Source organism: Diceros bicornis, chromosome 25 (genome assembly GCF_020826845.1).
Source record: "Diceros bicornis minor isolate mBicDic1 chromosome 25, mDicBic1.mat.cur, whole genome shotgun sequence".
NCBI lineage: Eukaryota > Metazoa > Chordata > Mammalia > Perissodactyla > Rhinocerotidae > Diceros > Diceros bicornis.
This window is the reverse complement of record NC_080764.1, coordinates 21,234,182-21,254,815: the sequence shown is the minus strand read 5'-3', so window position 1 is coordinate 21,254,815 and position 20,634 is coordinate 21,234,182. Positions and strand designations below refer to the sequence as shown.

The 20,634-nt window shown below is 36.7% G+C and overlaps 1 protein-coding gene across 2 annotated transcripts in view; it reads left to right on the top strand.

Annotated features, from left to right (window-relative positions):
• The window catches only part of PARPBP (PARP1 binding protein), a 65,445-nt gene that overhangs the window by 7,376 nt on the left and 37,435 nt on the right, over positions 1–20,634 (top strand). For both annotated transcript variants that reach the window (XM_058568550.1, XM_058568551.1), the window contains exon 3: positions 13,086–13,319. In XM_058568550.1, the coding sequence (XP_058424533.1) occupies positions 13,086–13,319 (234 nt within the window). The remainder of the gene's footprint in view (positions 1–13,085; positions 13,320–20,634) is intronic.

The window sequence follows — 20,634 nt, the reverse complement described above, 5'->3', positions numbered from 1 at the left end:
ATGTTCTGTGACTTTTGACGAATGTGTAATGACATGTCTCCACCGTTATAGTATTGTACAGAATAGTTTCACTGTCCTAAAAATCCTCTGTGCTCCATCTATTCATCTTTCCCTCTCCTCGACCCCTGGCAATCACTGAGCTTTTGACTGTCACCATAGTTTTGCCTTTTTCAGAATGTCTTGTAGTTGGAATCATATAGTATGTAGCCTTTTCAGATTGGCTTCTTTTACTTAGTAATATTCATTTAAGGTTCCTCCATGTCTTTTCATGGCTTGGTAGCTCATTTCTTTTTAGCATTGAATAATAGTCTGTTATGTGAATGTATTAGTTTATTTATCCATTCACTTTGTCTTACTTTCTTCCAGCCAGTATTCAATAAGATATTCAATGTTTATTAGTTTTTTAGTTTAATAACTATTGGATTTTCTGCTATCATCTTCATTTCCAATAGTTCTTTTTTATTCTCTTTTCTTTTTCTTTTTTCTCCTCAAAGCCTCAAAGTACATAGTTGTGTATCATAGTTGTAGAGTTGTAGCTCTTCTATGTGGGACGCAACCTCAGCATGGCTTGATGAGCGTTAAGTAGGTCTGCGCCCGGGATCCGAACCGGCGAACCCTGGGCCACTGAAGCCGAATATGCAAACTTAACTGCTACACCACCGGGCCAGCCCCTATTCTCTCTCTTTTTAAAATATCATACTGTTCTTGCTTCTAGGATATAATATTTTCTCCTTTGAAATTATTAATGATATTTTGTTGAGGTTTTTTCTTCTTGCATAATCTGTTTCCTCCAAGTTCCTTGTTTTTGTTAGTTTTATTTGGGAAGGATTTCCTTTCTTCCTATTAGAGGCTTCTTCGTGATGATCCTTGGCCCTGCACTTATATTTAAGTGGAGCACTACACTGCTTATTGGAAGCTGGACGTGCAGGGTTAGGGCTTGTCAACCTGATCTGACTGGGCCATTTGGTTGGGGAACCTTTGATGTCAATATCTTGAGGATACCCCTTTTGGAACAGTGTCCTCAGAAAAGGGTCTTCTTTCCTCCTGCATGAATGGTGTAAAGTTGAGCTGCCAATGGGTTGGGCACCTGAGAGGGGTGTCAAAATTTAGAATATAAACTGTCACGTGGATTCCTATGGTTTTAATTTGGGTTCTCTTGTCCTCAACTGCACTTTTCAGTCCAGAGACTCTGTTTTACCCTCTCCAGGGAATAAACTTCCAATTTCTGCCAAGGTAGATGACTTCTGTCCTCTGTTTCAGCAGAAATTAATTATTAGGCAAGTGGTAAGTGAAGATTACTCAGAGAGGTCAGCACAATATTGAGGCTACTTCAGAAATCTCTTCACTGGCAAGTATCTCCACCATCACGTTCTGCTGGGCGGATTTTTTTTCTAGTGGACATACTAAGAGCGTGGGCCTTTAGGGGCTTTGGGCTTTATATGGCAGCATGGGCAGGAAGGGTCTCTGATCCAGCTTCCCACCTTTCTTATGCTCAGTTTTGCATTCTAAACTTTATGCTCAGGATTCATAAATACCAGGTTCCTGAGTGCCAGGGAGTGATAGATACCAGGGAAACACAGGTCCTACCATTTGCTTACCCCTCTATATTGGCACTTTCTCATTGTTTTTGACCTTTTATAATTTCCTTTCTCTTGTGGAAAATTCAGTCATGCTTAAAAAAATTTTCCTGTTTTCTCCTATAGTTTTCGGTATTTTATACCAGGAGTAGTTTCTCTGCTTATCCAGTTGGGCAAATTGCCTTGTTAATGTATCTATTTTAAAATTATTAAAGATGGTATACATTCTTTTTGCCTCTTGTTTTTATCATCCAACGTTGTTTTTAAGACCTCTTCAGGTACTGATAGAAAAGTTGATCTAATTTATTCATTTTAACAGTCATCCTTTGTATGACTGATACATTTTATTCGTTGATGGACCTTTGGGTTGTTTGAAGTTTTTTGGTCTTACAGTTTTTCATTGAAATGATGTCTGTGCACTGAAGAAGAGGTTCTCTAGGCCCCATACTCAGTGGGTCATATGATAGATAACATCTTTAATTTGACTTAATACTAACATATTGGTCTTCAACTTGGCTTATCTCTCTCTCTGTATTAGATGTTGTCAAAAGAGAAAAAGTGGTATTTCATTTTAATTTTTCTGACAACTACAGCATTTAAACACCTTTTAAAATGCTCGTTTGACCGTTTAGATATCCTCTTCTTAAACTGTCTGTTCATTACCTTTGCTTATTTTACTGTTGAGTTACTTTTGTCTGTTTCTTACTCTTTGAAAGCGTTCTACATGTATTTTAGATACTCTCTTTGTCATGCACTTTGTTGATATCTTCCAATATGCTCCATTTTACCCACTTTCACTGGATATATTTCCTTTATGTTGTTTCACAAGTATTTATATGCCAGACCTCTCTACTGAGTCCTACTCTGGTATGATCAGGTACTCACTGGACATTTTACCTTGATTTCGCATTACTGTCTACACATCAGTTTTTAAAAGTATATCACCTTGTTTGCTTCCTCAACTTACCTTCCTGTTTATCTTCTTTGTCTCAATGATCTGTACCATTGTTCACTCAGTCACTGAAGCTAGATACCCAAGGGTCATGGTAGAGTCTCTTTCCTTTGCTTCCCATTGCAATCCATATCCAAGTCTTGCCAATTTTACTGCCTGAGCATTTTTTTTTAATCTATCCTTCTTTAATAATCTGGAGAAATGGTACTAAGGTAAGTAATAGATTCTGAGGATTTTGTATAAATGGAATGGGCTAGCCAAAGATTAAACTTTGGTGACCATACACTGGAAAATAAGGAGAGAGAGAGAAATGAGGCAATTATTAAGAATCATTATTATATAGTCATTGAGGGCTGTTGTTCTGGAATCAAACAGACCATGTTCAAATCACCTCCTATTGTTTGTTCGTTTGTTCATGAATAACTTTTAAAAAATAAATATAGCAACAAACTAAGTGAAATATACTCTGAAAAAAAATTTAGTTCTTATTGTAAAAAATATTGAAATATTCAATCCAAGTCAGTTTTTCTTCAGGGCTTGTCTGTGTAGCCTTTACTCAGAGTCTCTTTCTACTTGTTAATTTTCTACTTGCGAATTCACTTAAATCACTGTGAAAGTTCAGACTCTGCGTGGGAAAAAAGAGGAGAGGTGAATTGCAGCTGAGCCTTTCACAGTTTGTGTGTATGTGCATGTGTGCAGTGGAGATGGTGAGTTGCAGTTCAGTTTTTCTTGAACTCGCCATCAGGCATCCCCAACTGTGCCCAGACTTACAAGTCGCTCAGCAATATGAAGTAGCATGCACATATGCCTGTAGGTGCGTTCATATGTAGCGTATAGTAGTGAAAGGGTGGAGCTGGTTGCATATATCCTTCACCTGTATTTTTCACCCTGTGTTTGAGCTCTGTTTGGGTTTAATTCTCTGACGTTTGAGAACATGAGTCCCTAAAGTATAGCCCTTATAACTGAATTCAACTACAATAAAACTTTGAATACCTAGTAGAGTTATTAGTCTGTCTATTGGCATGTTTATTTTCTTAACTACTTTAGTGGGGAAAAAGAAAAGGTATAGTAAAATAATCTTTGAGTTTTAGGTTTTTGGCATGTTTTCTGAGAGGCAAGATTTTTTAGTTTAAATCATGACACCTCTCTAGCAGGTTTATGCTGCTAAGGATTTAACCTATGAATAGATTCATTGAGGACTATTGACTTCATTATATGGTAAATATGTATCACTTCATTAGGTTGCAAAAAATATTTCAGCCTTTCCTTTCTTTGAAATTGGCTTCGTAGTTTGAATCTGTCTTTCAGTTACATTATAAAGGCTATTTTTCGCCTTAGCCTTAAGATCATTACAAATGTTCCACTGAATGAAAGAAAGATATTAATTTTATAACTTCATTGAAAGCAATCACAGCACCTGTGGTTGACTGTCAGATATGAAATGACCTAACAGTGACATAACAAATAAGAAGAAACAGTTTTTAAAATTGTATAACATTTGTCTACCACCACCTCCCCCAACAAACTAACAATTGTTTTACTTTGAATAAGAAAAGAGAAAGGAAATTGACAATTTGATCACCTACCATTTATCAGGTGTTATTTAATCTGTATGATCTCATTTTATAACCAAGGAAACTGACTCAGAGGGATTTCAGTATCTTACCCAAGGTCACACAGCCAATTAATGCACTTAAGTAGACCTGCTATCTTTTCTCTTTTGGTAACAACAAAAATTCTAATTAGCTAAAAATGTAAAGTTTATTTAAAATTTTGAATAATTATAAAAATAACTTGGATAAAATATACAAGGTACAAGTGCTCTGAAAAAGCATAACTCTCAACTTTTTTCTCATTTTATTCTGGTGAAATACAATCCTTCTTATGTCCATCAGAGAATTAAAACATTGAACATTTTGAACTTCCTTCAGATATTAGCCAGCTGGCATGTTTTCCTAGCAAAACATTTTCTGATTTGACCACAGACTCTCTCAATCAGTTGTAACTGGTTTGAATAATAGAATTTGCTATCATGGTGGGCACCTGATCATGAAAACTGATATCTGGAGTGCATTTTTATTTGAATTTAAAATGTTTTTACAATCCCAGTATAAACACTGTTAATCTAGTCAAAACCTTTTCTTACAGGATCAAGAGCTTACATAGTTTTACTTTAACTAGTTATAGTCAACAGAATGAGAATAAATTGTACATTTACATTAGGCAAAATCTCAATTTGTTTTCAACATGAAGGATGTTATACCAAAATAGTTTTAGGAATTTTTGAGATAAGACAATTTAGTTTTGAAATTCTAAATAGCTAGACTTATTTAACTTAAATACCATTTGGAAATTTTGTGGTGTGTAATGTTTGTGGGATTGGGAAGTAAAGTATACAGTTTTTGATGCAATGCCGAGAAATTACAAATCTGTCTTACATTTGGGTTATGGATCCAAGGTTTGATAGTTACTGGTTTTTTGGGTTGTTCATTGAATTAGTTTCATGAAATATAATTACTTTTCATAATTATCACAAGTTCCTTCTCTAAGGATAGTAAGGATAATTTTCTTAGTTGCCTCCATATGGATGAGTAAAGAGTTAATTGTCTTAAGGCAGTTTAGACACCATGTCTTAAATTTGGATAATAACTATAAAATGTGGCTGATTTTTATAAAAGATACCAAGATATAGATTTGAAGGAGTCAGATATGTAGAAAATGGTATATTTGGCTTTGTTTGATTTCTGTTATTCTTCATTGGCTAAAGATGATATTACAATTTAGTTCCAGGGAATTATAGTTCTATTTAAATGCCCACTCATCTTTAAATGCAGTTAATGGAAAGATCTTGGTGTTAGCAGAAACTAACATATTAACGGAGCTTAATATGAGAAGAGAGCAACATAATACATTTCACAAAACCACATGGGGTACTTAAAAATATTTTTTACTCATGCTGCATTGGAAAGTAGTAGTTAGAATTTTATATTGAATTAGGGCTGGCATTTTTTTGGAAGACACCATTATTAATATCTTGGGTATTAAGTGGGAGCAGAATGCAATCAATTAAAAAAAAAACCTTCAACGTGTCTGCTGAGATAATTTTATCATGTGGATATTGAAGAAGAGAAAAAACGAACAATTTTGCCTGATTAGTAACATCTGACAGTTTATAGAAAGAAACCTGACTATGGTTTTTTAGCACTTGTTTGTTACAGTGGAGTATGTCCATGAGGAGGAAAGAATCAAACTTCTTCTCTGACCCAAGGTTTTAGCGGTGATATTGTGCTTTCCCTCGAACGGTAATGAAATGAAAAATAATTTTTAACAATTTAATTTTTATGATCGTGTTTTAAGACTAACACTTGGAATAGTGTGGTATATGAGAATTCACTATGGCTTTGATGATTTTATTTTTTTTATTTATTTATTTTTTAATTTTTTGTTTATTGCAGTAACATTGGTTTATAACATAGTATAAATTTCAGGGGTACATCACTATACCTCTATTTCTGCATAGATTACATCATGTTCACCACCCAAATACTAATTACAACCCATCATCAGCCATCACATGTGCCGAATTATCCCTTTTGCCCTCCTCCCTCCCCACTTCCCTTCTGGTAACCACCAATCCAATCTCAGTCTCTATGTGTTTGTTTGTTGTTGTTATTATCTACTACTTAATGAGTGAGATCATACAGTATTTGACCTTCTCCCTCTGACTTATTTCACTTTGCATAATACCCTCAATGTCCATTTTGTCACAAATGGCTGGATTTCATCGTTTCTTATGGCTGAGTAGTAGTCCATTGTGTATATATACCACATCTTCCTTATCCATTCGTCCCTTGATGGGCACTTAGGTTGCTTCCAAGTCTTGGCTATTGTGAATAACGCTGCAATGAACACAGGGGTGCATGTACCTTTACAAATTGGTGTTTTCAAGTTCTTTGGATAAATACCTAGCAGTGGAATAGCTGGATAATATGGTAGTTCTATCCTTAATTTTTTGAGGAATCGCCATACTGTTTTCCACAGTGGCTGCACCAGTTTGCACTCCCACCAGCAGTGTATGAGAGTTCCCTTCTCTCCGCATCCTCTCCAACACATGTTGTTTCCTGTCTTGTTAATTATAGCCATTCTGACGGGCGTGAGGTGATATCTCATTGTAGTTTTGATTTGCATTTCCCTGATAGCTAATGATGTTCAACATCTTTTCATGTGCCTGTTGGCTATCTGTATATCTTCTTTGGAGAAATGTGTATTCAGGTCTTTTGCCCATTTTTTAATTGGGTTGTTAGTTTTTTTGTTGTTGAGATGCATGTGTTCTTTATATATTTTGGAGATTAACCCCTTATCAGATGTATGGTTTGCAAATTTCTTCTCCCAGTTGTTAGGTTATCTTTTCATTTTGTTGATGGTTTCCGTTGCTGTGGAGAAGACTTTTAGTTTGATGTAGTCCCATTTGTTTATTTTTTCTATTGTTTCTCTTGCCCGGTCAGACATGGTGCTTGAAAATATGTTGCTAAGACCAATGTTGAAGAGCTTACTGCCAATGTTTTCTTCTAGAGGTTTCATAGTTTCAGGTGTTACATTCAATTCTTTAATCCATTTTGAGTTAATTTTTGTGTATGGTGTAAGGTAAGGGTCTACTTTCATTTTTTTGCATGTGGCTGTCCAGTTTTCCCAACACCATTTGCTGAAGAGACTTTCTTTTCTCCATTGTATGTTCTTGGCTCCTTTATCAAAGATTAGCTGTCCATAGATGTGTGGGTTTATTTCTGGGCTTTCGATTCTATTCCATTGATCTGTGTGTCTGTTTTTGTGCCAGTACCATGCTGTTTTGGTTACTATAGCTTTGTAGTATATTTTGAAATCAGGGCGTGTGATACCTCCAGCTTTGTTCTTGTTTCTTAGGATTCCTTTAGCTATTCGGGGTCTTTTGTTGTTCCCTATAAATTTTAGGATCCTTTGTTCTATTTCTGTGAAAAATGTTGTTGGAACTTTGACAAGGATTGCATTGAATCTATAGATTGCTTTAGGAAGTATGGACATCTTAACTATGTTATTCTTCCAATCCAAGAGCACGGAATATCTTTCCATTTCTTTGTGTCTTCTTCAATTTCTTTCAGCAATGTTTTATAGTTTTCAGTGTACAGATCTTTCACCTCTTTGGTTAAGTTTATTCTTAGGTGTTTTATTCTTTTTGTTGCAGTTGTAAATGGGATGGTATTCTTAATTTCTCCTTCTGCTACTTCGTTGTTAGTTTATAGAAATGCAACTGATTTTTGTATGTTGATTTTGTATCCTGCAACTTGACCGTATTCGTTTATTACTTCTAAAAGTGCTTTGGTGGATTCTTTAGGGTTTTCTGTATATAAAATCATGTCATCTGCAAACAGTGACAGTTTCACTTCTTCCTTTCCAGTTTGGATCCTTTTTATTTCTTTTTCTTGCCTGATTGCTCTGGCTAGGACTTCCAGTACTATGTTAAATAGGAGTGGTGACAGTGGGCATCCTTGTCTGTTCCTGTTCTTAGAGGGATAGCTTTCAGTTTTTCACCATTGAGGATGATATTAGCTGTGGGTTTGTCATGTATGGCCTTTATTATGTTGAGGTACTTTCCTCCAATACCCATTTTATTCAGAGTTTTTATCATAAATGGATGCTGTATCTTGTCAAATGCTGTCTCTGCATCTATTGAGATGATCATGTGATTTTTATTCTTCATTTTATTAATGTGGTGTATCACGTTGATTTATTTGTGAATGTTGAACCATCCCTGCATCTCTGGAATAAATCCCACTTGATCATGGTGTATAATCTTTTTAACATATTGTTGTATGCGATTTGCTGGTATTTTGTTGAGGATTTTTGCATCGATGTTCATCAGTGATATTGGCCTGTAATTTTCTTTTTTTGTGTTGTCCTTGTCTGGTTTTGGTATCAGGTAATGTCGGCTTCATAGAATGAATTAGGAACCTCCCTCCCTCCTCAATTTTTTGGAAGAGTTTGAGAAGGATAGGTATTAAGTCTTCTTTGAATGTTTGGTAGAATTCACCAGGGAAGCCGTCTGGTCCTGGACTTTTATTTTTGGGGAGGTTTGTGATTACTGTTTCGATCTCCTTACTGGTGATGGGTCTATTCAAATTCTCTACTTCTTCTTGACCCAGTTTTGGAAGGTTGTATGATTCTAAGAATTTATCCGTTCCTTCCAGGTTGTCGAATTTGTTGGCATATAGCTTTTCACAGTATTCTCTTATAATCTTTTGTATTTCTGAGGTGTCTTAATTTCTCCTCTTTCATTTCTGATTTTACTTATTTGAGCCTCCTCTCTTTTTTTCTTGGTGAGTCTAGCTAAAGGTTTGTCAATTTTATTTATCTTTTCCAAGAACCAGCTCTTGGTTTTATTAATTTTTTCTATTTTTTTTTAGTATCTATTTCATTTATTTCTGCTCTGATTTTTATTATTTTCCTTCTTCTACTGATTTTGGGCTTTGTTTGTTCTTCTTTTTCCAGTTCCTTTAGGTGCATTGTTAGATTGTTTATTTGAGATTTTTCTTGTTTGTTGAGATAGGCCTGTATTACTAGAAACTTCCCTCTTAGAACCGCTTTTGTTGTATCCCATAAATTCTGGCATGTCGTATTTTCATTTTCATTTGTCTCCAGGTATTTTTGATTTCTTCTTTGATTTGTTCGTGGACCCAGTCATTGTTCGGTAGCATTTTGTTTAATCTCCACGTATTTGTGGCTTTTCTGATTTTCTTCCTATAGTTGATTTCCAGTTTCATACCGTTGTGGTCAGAAGAGATGCTTGGTATTATTTCAATCTTCTTAAATTTATGGAGACTTGTTTTGTGGCCTAATATGTGATCAATCCTGGAGAATGTTCCATGTGCATTTGAAAAGAACGTGTATTCTTTGGTTTTTGGATGGAATGCTCTGTATATATCTACTAGGTCCATCTGTTCTAGTGTGTCATTTAAGACCAATGTTTCCTTATTGATCTTTTGTTTGGATGATCTATCCATTGGTGTAAGTGGAGTGTTAAAGTCCCCTACTATTACTGTGTTACTGTCTATTTCTCTTTTTATGTCTGTTAATAATTGCTTTATATATTTAGGTGCTCCTCCGTTAGTGCGTAGATATTTACAAGTGTTATATCCTCTTGTTGGATTGCTCCCTTGATCATTGTGTAATGCCCTTCTTTGTCTCTTTTTACAGTTTTTGTTTTAAAGTCTATTTTGTCTGATATGAGTATTGCTACCCCAGCTTTCTTTTCATTGCCATTTGCGTGGAGTATCTTTTTCCATCCCTTCACTTTCAGCTTATGAGTGTCTTTAGGTCTGAAGTGTGTCTCTTGTATGCACCATATATATGGGTCTTGTTTTTTTATCCAAACAGCTACCCTATGCCTTTTAATTGGATCATTTAGTCCATTGACATTTAAAGTAGCTATTGATAAGTATGTACTTACTGCCATTTTTTAACTTTTTTTTCCTCACTGTTTTAGTTGTCCTCTATACAGAATTGATGGTCTCTTTAGTTTGACCTCTGTCTGAAAGCTCTGCCCTTTAACTCCCCTCCTCCCTTATTTTATGGTTTTGATATCATATCTAACCTCTTTTTTGTACAGTTGTATCCATTAGCCTCTTATCGTGGAAATAGATAATTTTTCCTATTTGTGATCTTCTCTTTTCCCCTTAAATCAGTCCCTTGAACATTTCTTGTAGCACTGATTTCTTGGTGACAAACTCCTTTAATTTTTGCTTGTCTGGGAAACTTTTTATCTCTCCTTCCATTTTGAATGATCACCTTGCCAGGTAGAGTATTCTTGGCTGTAAGTTTTTTCCTTTTAGCACTTTAAATATATCGTGCCACTCTCTTCTAGCCTGTAAGGTTTCTGCTGAGAAGTCAGCTGATAGCCTTATGGGATTTCTTTTGTATGTAACTTGTCTTTCTCTTGTGGGTTTAGGATTCTCTCTTTATCTTTAATTCTGGACATTTTGATTATGATGTGTCTTGATGTGGGCTTGTTTGGGGCTCTCTGTGCTTCCTGTACCTGGATGTCTGTTTCCTTCCTTAGCTTAGGGAAGTTTTCATCTATTATTTCATCAAATAGATTCTCTGCCGCTTGTCTCGCTCTTCTCCTTCTGGGACACCTATAACACGGATGTTAGTGCACTTGATGTTGTCCCAGAGGTCCCTTAGACTGTCCTCACTCTTTTTAATTCTTTTTTCTTTTACCTGTTCAGCTTGGGTAATTTCTTCTAGTCTTTCGTCCAGCTCGCAGATCCGTTCTTCTGTATCCTCTACTCTGCTTTTGAGTCCCTCTAGTGAATTTTTCATTTCCAGTATTGTATTCTTCATTTCTGATTGGTTCTTTTTTATATCTTCCATTTCTTTGTTGACATTCTCACTGAGTTCATCTATTCTTCTCCCCAGATCAGTGAGCATCCTTAACACTCTTTGTTTGAAGTCTCTGTTGGGTAGGTTGCTCATTTCTGTTTCACTTAGCTCCTTTTCTGGGGTTTTGTCCTGTTCCCTTACTTGGAATGTATTCCTTTGCCTCCTCATTTTGCCTCTTTCCCTGTACTGTGTCTGTGTATTAGGTAGGTCGGCTACGTCTCCTGTTCTTGGATAGGTGACCTTATATAAGTGATGCCTTAGGAGGCCTGCAGTGTGCTTCCCTCAGTTCTCAATTTTCCAGGAGTGACCCCTATGTGGGCTATGTGTGTCCTTCTGTTGTGGCGTGTTTGCTCTCCCTGTAGGCGCCCAGGGAGGCTGAGTTATGCTCCTGGCCAACTGTTGTGATGCTCAGCTGCTTGTAGTTGTTGTGGGCCCTTCAATCTCTTTATTGGGTGTGGGAAGCCCCAGCACAGTTGGCTGCAAGTTCTAATACCACATTTGTGTTGCAGTATTTCTTTTAAGTGAGTAGGGCCCCCAGCGTGGCAGGTTGTTAGGCTCAGGTTCTTACCATTGCCATAAGCCTCCAGCCTTTAGGTCTCTTGTCAGCTCTCTGAGGATTGCAGCTGGATGGGGCTGGCCTCAGGCACGGGAGCACCCAGTTGTTTCAGGCTTTGCAAGGTGGGGCAAACCCCCTATGTGGGTCTTTGAGACAAGTTTTTTTTTTGCACAAGTTTTCTGCAGCTGACAAGCCCCGCCGCCCGCAGGTCCACACACATAGTCAACACAGTCCTGCCCCGTGTGTGCACCCCGACCTGAAGTGAACCCAGTCTCTCCACAGCAGGAGCCCCACACACTCCACCACCGCCCCACACTCTCCAGCCGCTCCTTGTGTACGCCCTGCCCCACTGACGTGGGCTCAGTGCCAGGCTGCAGAGAATCTAGTCACCAATCTGTGCAGGCCCACAAATTGCCTAAGGGCTTGTTGTTGGGTGAGGCCAGTCCCTAAGGTGGGCTGCCTGCCCTTGCTGAGCTGGATTAAATCGGTGCTCTAGTGGGTGGGGCAGACCCTGGGCTAGCAGGCCCAAGGGAGAACTCCAATGGCGTCTGTGTCAGCACACCACACCAGGCCACAACAATGGCCGCTGCCATTGTCCCAGTCCCTGGAGAGGTCTCACCTCTCACTGAGATGCACTCAGAGCCTATCAGGTGAGTCTCTTTTCCCCAAAGGGCTGTGCACCTTTCTTTCTGGTGATTTTAGGTTGCTTTCTGAAACGGCTGAGTTTTTATGTGGGCCCTTTAAGAGCCGGTTTTAATTTCTTTGTGAACCAGCTTTGCTGGGGGTATTCCCCAATGTTTTAGTAGCAGGCAAAGTCAGATATTATGCCACCCATCTAGATTGTGCTGGGTCCACAAAATGCCTACAGCTGGAGCGCTCCCTGGCTCAGGGCCCCGCTCCTCCAGGGAGGGCTGCGGACCTTTGGGCTGCTCCTGGGCGCTGTGAAGTGCTGTGGCTTGTGAAGGCGGCGTTTTTTCTCTCCAGAAGGGAGTTTCTGCCTCTTCCACCTGAATTAGGATTGTCCTTTGTTGCAGGAGTTCCTCTTATCCAGTTTTCAGTTCTGTCTCAGGGGTAATTTTTCCAAGAGTAGTTGTAAATTGGCTGTGTCCGCGGGAGGAGGTGAGTTCAGAGTCTGCTTACGCCGCCATCTTGACTTCTCTGGCTTTGATGATTTTAAATGAGAGATTAAAAATGCATTAGCTGAAAGGAACTAAATATTAACAGAATCAAACGTTTCCCCAATGAATAGTACTTAAGTACAGCTCACTGCCACTCATCTCCCCACTTTGGGTAGAAGAAATTAATGAAGTTCAGAAATAAGACAATGACTACATATTTGCCAATTTTGTCACGTGCAGACTTTCCATAGTTGTTCATATTTTATAAAATCATTAATATCTTTTTCCTTTATATCTTGTTTTAAAATTATTTCATAGCTCAACTTGGATGTTCTCTTCAAATCCACGAGAATTCAACATAGACTTTTCTATAATGAAATTCAATTTGTGCTTCCTGTCTCAATTGTAAGTTAATGCATATTCTGGCACCCAACTTTATCTTTTTTTTTTTTTGACATTATCTCTTTCAGCACAGTGGAGAATTTACAGTCTCTCTCAGTGATGTCTTATTGACTTGGAAATACTTACTACATGAGAAATTGAACTTACCAGTGGAAAATATGGAAGTGATTGACCATTATGAGGACATTAGGAGGACTTATGAAAGTTTCTTAAAGAATAGTAATATGTTAGATCTGATCGATGTTTATAAAAAATGGAGTGTTTTGACTTCTAATTGTGAAAATAATGCCAACATGTCCCCTGTAAGTATTTTTTTTAAACAGTTCTATCTTAAATTAAAATTTGGCTAGATTTATTTTAAATTATGGTATCAGCATTTACAGTAACTTTATAATGCTTTTTGCTTTTGGATCATGTTAAGAATAGAAAATTTAGCTACCTGAAAGCTAGTCATGACTTGAAAGAAATATTTTCTTGGTTAATTTTGTTGAACTTGTGTTATTATTTTTTTGTTGACATAATAACAACTTCTTATTAGATCAAAAAAATTTTAACAAAGAAATCAGTCCCAAATGCGTGATTCCTTTTGAATTATATCAAGGATTGTTTTTCTATTTTACTTTCTTGGTTTAATGTGCATCTGTTCATTTGGCATATGTTGTGTAAATGATTGCTATGCCTCTTTCTATGGATTAACAATATTATCGTACTGAGATGGGGGTATCATTTTGTGAGGATAGTATGATGCAGTATACATCCGATAATACACTCTTCCTTTTCTTGCACACAAATATTCATTGCTTTATTTTTTTATGGAGTATAAATTTTCAAATTAATGAAGAAGCGTCCCTTGCAGTTTGTTTTTGTCTACATTAGAATTAATAAACTGTTTTAGAATATATTTTGATGTATCTACTTTGTTTTAAAGTGTTGAAAATATTTTTCTTTATCTTAACGTTTACTTAGTGCCAATAAAGTAGTAATTAAATATTGATAATAAATAATTGTAGCTATAATTAGAAGAAAATGTTTAGTGAATTTTCTAAGATATTAAAATATTTTATAAATATTTCTGATACTTGGGAATAGTGTTTTGGCTGCTTATTACAGAAACCTCCACAATAACAGGGGTTTAAGAAAATGGAAGTTTATTTCACTCTTTTATAAAAGTTGTCTAAAGGAAAGCATCCAGGACTGATATGATAGCTCCGTGGTTATCAGATACCTAGGATTTTTCTGTCATTCTGCTCTCTCATCTTAGCTCTTGACCTCTACACTTAAGACAATTTGTGGCCCAAGATAGCTGTTGGAGCTGCAGACATTTTATCAGCATACTTTGCAGCAGGAAGTAGTAAGGGAGCGCAGCACTCTCTTTTCCTTTTAAAGAGATATAGATACTGCCTTACGCCCGTCAGAATGGCTATAAGTAACAAGATAAGAAATAACAAATGTTGGAGAGGATGTGGAGAAAAGGGAACCCTCATACACTGCTGGTGGGAATGCAAACTGGTACAGCCACTATGGAAAACAGTATGGAGATTTCTCAAAAAATTAAGAATAGAAATACCGTATGATCCAGCTATCCTGCTACTGGGTATTTATCCAAAGAACATGAAATGAATAATTCAAAGCGATTTATGCATCCCTATGTTCATCGCAGCGCTATTCACAATAGTCAAGATGTGGGAGCAACCCAAGTACCCATCTATGGATGAATGGATAAACAAGATGTGATATATATATATACAATAGAATACTACTCAGCCATAAACAAAGACAAAATTGTGCCATTTGTGACAAGGTGGATGGACCTTGAGGGTATTAAGCTAAGCAAAATAAGCTAGACAAAGACAAACATCATATGATTACACTCTTGTGGAAGATAAACACCCACAGATAAGGAGAACAGATTAGTGATTACTAGAGGGGAAGGGGTAAAGGGGAACAAATGTATGGTGACAGATAAAAACTAGACTATTAGTGGTGAACATGATGCAGTCTATACAGAAACTGATACATAATAATGTATACCTGAAATTTACACAATGTTATAAGTCAATATGACCTCAATAAAATAATTAAAAAAAAAAAAAGAGGTAGCTAGTTCTTTTGCTTCCATCTCATTGCCCAAAGCTTAGTCATATGGCTACACCAAGATGATGCTAGGGAGAATGGAGAATAGGGTCTTTATTCTGGATGGTGACATGCCAAAGTGAACCAAAGCTCTGTTACTAAGGAAGAAGGGGAGAATGGATATTGGCGCGCAGTTTGCTATCTTTGCCTCATTGGGCCATCATGAAAACCTTTGCCTTGTAACTTTCTCAAAACACACACAAATGTGTACATGCATACCCGCACATGCACACCCACACTATGGTAAGAATGCTGGTGAGTGAAGAAATTTTTTTTTTCCTCCCTTCTGTATTTTATTTGCTTGCTGTAGAGATGATTTTTGACTACTTTTCACATAGAGAGGCTAATAAAACATAAGTATTGGATTGCAGGAACAACAAAGGAGATCTTCTGATAAGCCAGTGAGAGTATAATATGCTTGAGGTCTTTTGGGCACATTGTTTTCATCTTATCTTTTGCCCCTAAGTCCTCTAATTTATTGTTGTTGTGTGCTGTCAAGTCAACTCCGACTCCCGGCGACCCTATAAATGAGTGATGTCCTGTTCTTAGCAACCCTACTCAGCTGCTGTAGACTCGTGCCTGTGGCTTCTTTGATTTAGTCAATCCATCTCATATTTGGTCTTCCTCTTTAACTTCTACTTCCTTCTACTTTTCCCAGCATTGTTGTCTTTTCCAAAGAATCTTGCCTTCTCATGATGTACCCAAAGTAGGACAGCCTCAGTTTTATCATTTTTGCCTCCAGTGATAGTTCAGGCTTGATTTGCTTTAGGACCCACTTGTTTGTCTTTCTGGCAGTCCAGGATATCTGTAGAGCTCTCCTCCAGTACCATATTTCAAAGGAATTGATTTTTTTCCTTTCAGCCTTCTTCACTGTCCAGCTTTCAGACTCATACATAGTAATTGGGAACACGAGAGTGTGGATGATCTTGGCCTTAGTCTCTAGTGACACTTGCTTACACTTGATGCTCTTTCCTAATTCTTTCATTGCTGCCCTTCCAAGTCTCAGTCTTGATTTCTTGGCTGCATTCTCCATTTAAATTGATGACTGAACCAAGGTAAACAAAATCTTTAACAATTTCAATGTCTTCATTGTCTACCTTAAAGTTGTGTAGTTCTTCCATAGCCATGATTTTTGTCTTGATGTTCAAATGTAGTCCTGCTTTGGTACTTTCTTCTTTCACTTTCGTCAGAAGTCGTCTCAACTCATTGCTGCTTTCTGCCCGTAAGATAGTGTCATCTGCATATCTTAGATTGTTGATATTGGCAGTAAAAGAATCACAGTGCCAAAATATAATGTAAACAACATTCTTGACGAATTTAAAGTCCACGTGAAAACAGATTTTGCATTGTTAAACTTAATTGACCGTGAACCAGAAGAACTATGGACTGAAACCAGAAATATTATTAAGGAAGAATGTGAAGAGTTAGAATCCTATCCTGAATGCAGGTTTTCAGTGACTATCACTTAAGGATAAAGAGAACTGCTGTAATGGCCAATGCAAAGAAATGAAAGAAAACAACAACAAAAGAAGAACAAGAAGTCTCTTCCGGAAGATTAAAAAAGTCAAAGGGAAATTTAAACCTAGATTTGGAATGCTGACCAACCAACAGGGAAGCAACTATCTGATCAGCAGAAAATAAAGGGAACATGGAAACAGTATACTGAAGATCTATACAGAAGAGACAAAAGGATGACTTCCTTTGAAGAAGATTCTTATGAGGAAGAACCCATAGTTTTAGAAAGCTGCCCTGAAAGTACTGGGAAGAAATAAGTCACCAGAGGTAGATGGGGTATCGATGGAATTATTTCAAGCCACAATCTGTCAAAATCCTACCAAGAATATGGCAACAAATATGGAGAACAAACCATGGCCTACAGACTGGAAACAATAGGAAAAGAGATGCCAAGGAGTGCAGTAACTCCAGGACCATTGCTTTAATTTCCCATACATGTAAAGTGATGCTCAAGGTGCTGCAACAAAGGCTTTTGCCTTATATGGAGCAACAAATGCCTGATGTCCATGCTGGATTTTGAAAAGGGAGAGGCACACGAGATCTAATTGTGATTATTTATTGGCTACTGGAGTGCTCCAAAGAATTTCAGAAGAAGGTTAGTCTATGTTTTATAGACCACAGTAAAACCTTTAACTGTGTGGGTCATGAAAAGCTGTGGGCTGCTCTGAAAGAAATGGGTGTGCCTCAGCACTGTGCACCTATGTATGTACAGGCTCATACATATGTAACCTGTATGAACAAGAAGCCACTGTCAGGACAGAATATGGAGAGACAGAATGTCAAGTCCTCTAATAAGGCTCTTCATTTAAGTGGAATCAACTTATAGTATGAGATATCTAAGGGTCTACATTTGAGAGAGTTTTGTGTCTCCAGATATCAATGTGTGTCCTCTGCAGAACGTCAGGAGTGAAGTGGAAGCTGCTGAGGTGGTAGTATATCAAGTAGAAAATTTTCTGCATTTTAAATCTGGAAGACCAATAACTTTATCTCTGATACTTATGTTTACTTTAGGGAAGTTTCTAGTGAGGAAAACGTGAGCAGGAAAATGTATCCTGAGATTGATTTCTCAAAAATGCCATAAATATAACCCCAATTTACGCTAAAAGTGTCTTTAAAGATACGTATCAGAAAATTCTGAACACTCCTGAATTTCAGAATTCTGAAATTTTATGATCCTGATAAGGTTTCTTTGTTTCTTATTTATTGTAGCCTAAATAAGGCAGGAATTATGAAGAATTAAGATAAAGGTAAGACAGGAGGTTCTGGGAACTTGATAACTTAAACAATGTCTCCTTCTCGTTTATTTCATGCTTTATAATTCCTCTCCTGAGGAACATGGATACAGGGCCCATGGGCATCTGGGAGCATATATGGCCTTGAATTCTAACTGGAGTCTAAATGGAATTGGTACAGAGCTTGCTTTCTCATGAATTGAGCAATTATCTGGAGGACAACATTAGAGACCTGGGCTGAGGAGCAGAAAAGGTAGATCCTGAGAAGGGCTTAGCAGCCCTCAGAGATCTGGGGACTTCCTGGGGAAGGTCAACAAATGCCCTCTGTGAGTAGATTCCCTGACTCTCAAGAAGCCAAGAAGTAACCAAATGGATGGACTTATTGTTGGTGGGCTTGAGAGACCACAAGAAGACTTTTCCTTGGCCTAAGCGGGTGACTGGCACCCTGTTTATTTCTTCACAGCTGCTCCATAAAGAGTAGAGACCATTTCAACTTCCATTACTTGTAGAACTGTCATCACTTAAGGTACCTCAACAGTCAGAGCTGAGCCGCAAAGAGCCAATAAAGAAAAGCAACAACTGCTTGAGTCCCAGCAGCCAGAGAAAGATGAGTCAGCTGAGAACATACATGCCCAACAAAATGGAGCTGCTAGAGGGGAATGACAACAACTTGAATCCATAAAAATAATAAGTACTTAAGGAAATTCAAGGTTATGTCTAAACATAAGACTTTCTAGATCTTAAAAAAAGAAGAAAAGTTTTCTTAATACAACAGATGAATTCGGACCCGAATTAGTATCTTGAAAGTCAAGTACAATAAACATTTAAAGCACAGAGAAAAAAAAAATAAATCATGAGGGAAAAGTTAAGATACTTGAAGATTAGATCTAGAGGATTTAACATGCAAATGATAGAAGTTCAAAAAGGAACAAATGTGAAAGAGACTATGATTAAATAAATAATATGTTTGTTATAACTGTATTTGTTATAATAAATATTTCCCTGAGCCTGCTGATTAAGAATGTTTATGAAGTTCCAGGCTGCAGTGATGAGAAAAGACACATACCTAGGTGTATGCTGGTAAGGTTCCTAAACTCTTAAGGATAAAGGTAGATATTATAAGTTTCCTGGCAGAAAGAGTAAGTTATTTAAAAAGAATAAAAAATTAAATAGCATTTCCTGAAAGAAGAGGACAACAACCTAAGGATCTCGTCCTAAACCAAGATATCATTTATCAGCCAAGTTAAAGGAAGGATTTGTGAGGATATGCAAAAATTTAAAGAATATCATCTTCATACCTTATGTGAAGGACTTATCTTTCCAAAGACCAAAATAATGAAACAGATATCTATCTAGGGGAAGATGATAGTGAGCAATAAAACTTAGAGTTAAAATGATAAGGATGTACTGGGAATATGTATGCTAAAATGTAAGACTTACACTAAGGGAGATTCTGATACTCATTTAGAATGAAAACTGCTAACCATTGTCATTTGTTGGGGGTAAGAAACAGGCATTATCACTTTTAAATAATAATAGAGAAATACGAGTCTGATTTGAGTACAGGGAAAGTGAAGGCGACCATTAATGGGATGGAAAAATATAGTACATCTTCCAAGATAGTAAGAGAATAAAAACAGAGTGAGAAGCAACTTAGCAAATCAGTAAAATTGGTAATCACCATAAATATATTGCGATTTTTAAGCTTACTTCAGAAAGCGTTATGCTATATTATCTAGAGTCTTTGTCAAATTTTTAGGTCTAGAACCTTTTTACACTTAAAAATTATTTAGAACTACAAGGAGATTTTGTTTATGTGTTTTATGTCAATATTTACTGTATTAAAAATTAAAATTGAGAAATGTTTAAAATATTTCAGTTATTAAAAATATTGATGATAAACTTATTACATGTTAATATAAATAACATTATTTATGATGAATAACTGTATTTTACAAAAGTAAAAAAATTGTGAGAATAGTGACATTGTTTTACATTTTTACAAATATCTTTAATGTCATTGGTGTTAGAAAGGAGCTAGATTCTCATGTCTGCTTCTGTTTGATATGTTGTTTTGACTGAAGAATATCAAGAAAATTTGGATTCGCATTGATACATAGTTGGAAAGGGGAGGACTTCCCAGATACCCTGAATGGGTCCTAGGGACCTCAGGAGTCATTGGACCATACTTGAGACCCACTGAACTGATGTGGAATAACGTACTTTACGTATAATTAAATATGAAAACAATTTTTAACCAGAAGGTAATAGTCTCCCATTTTTTAAGATAACATTGTGTTGGTGGAAAAATAAATCTTTGCTTTCACCATCTCTTCTGAAAATATTAGAACTACAAGTGTGAGGACTGCCTCTATTCAAAATTTGTTAAATAGTAAATTCTTTTTTTAGTGATCTTGAATTTTGAGATTGAATAATTGTATATATTACGAACAACAAAATCCTAGGCTTTCTAGTTATTTTTTCTTTTTCTCTTACAATTAACTTTTTATGAGTACTGGCTCATCATATCATTAGAATTGTGGCAAATGCTATTACTTTTTAAGAAGTACATATTGGTGAGTTATTTTAGTTATAACTTTGCAATAGCTGAGAGGAAGAGTGGTTTGCAATCTCATTGGGCTTTATTAATTCAGTTTGTACCTTTGCTTTAGGGTTACTCATCAGGAATGGTGATTGTGTGTGTGTGTGTGTGTGTGTGTGTGTGTACCTATATAAT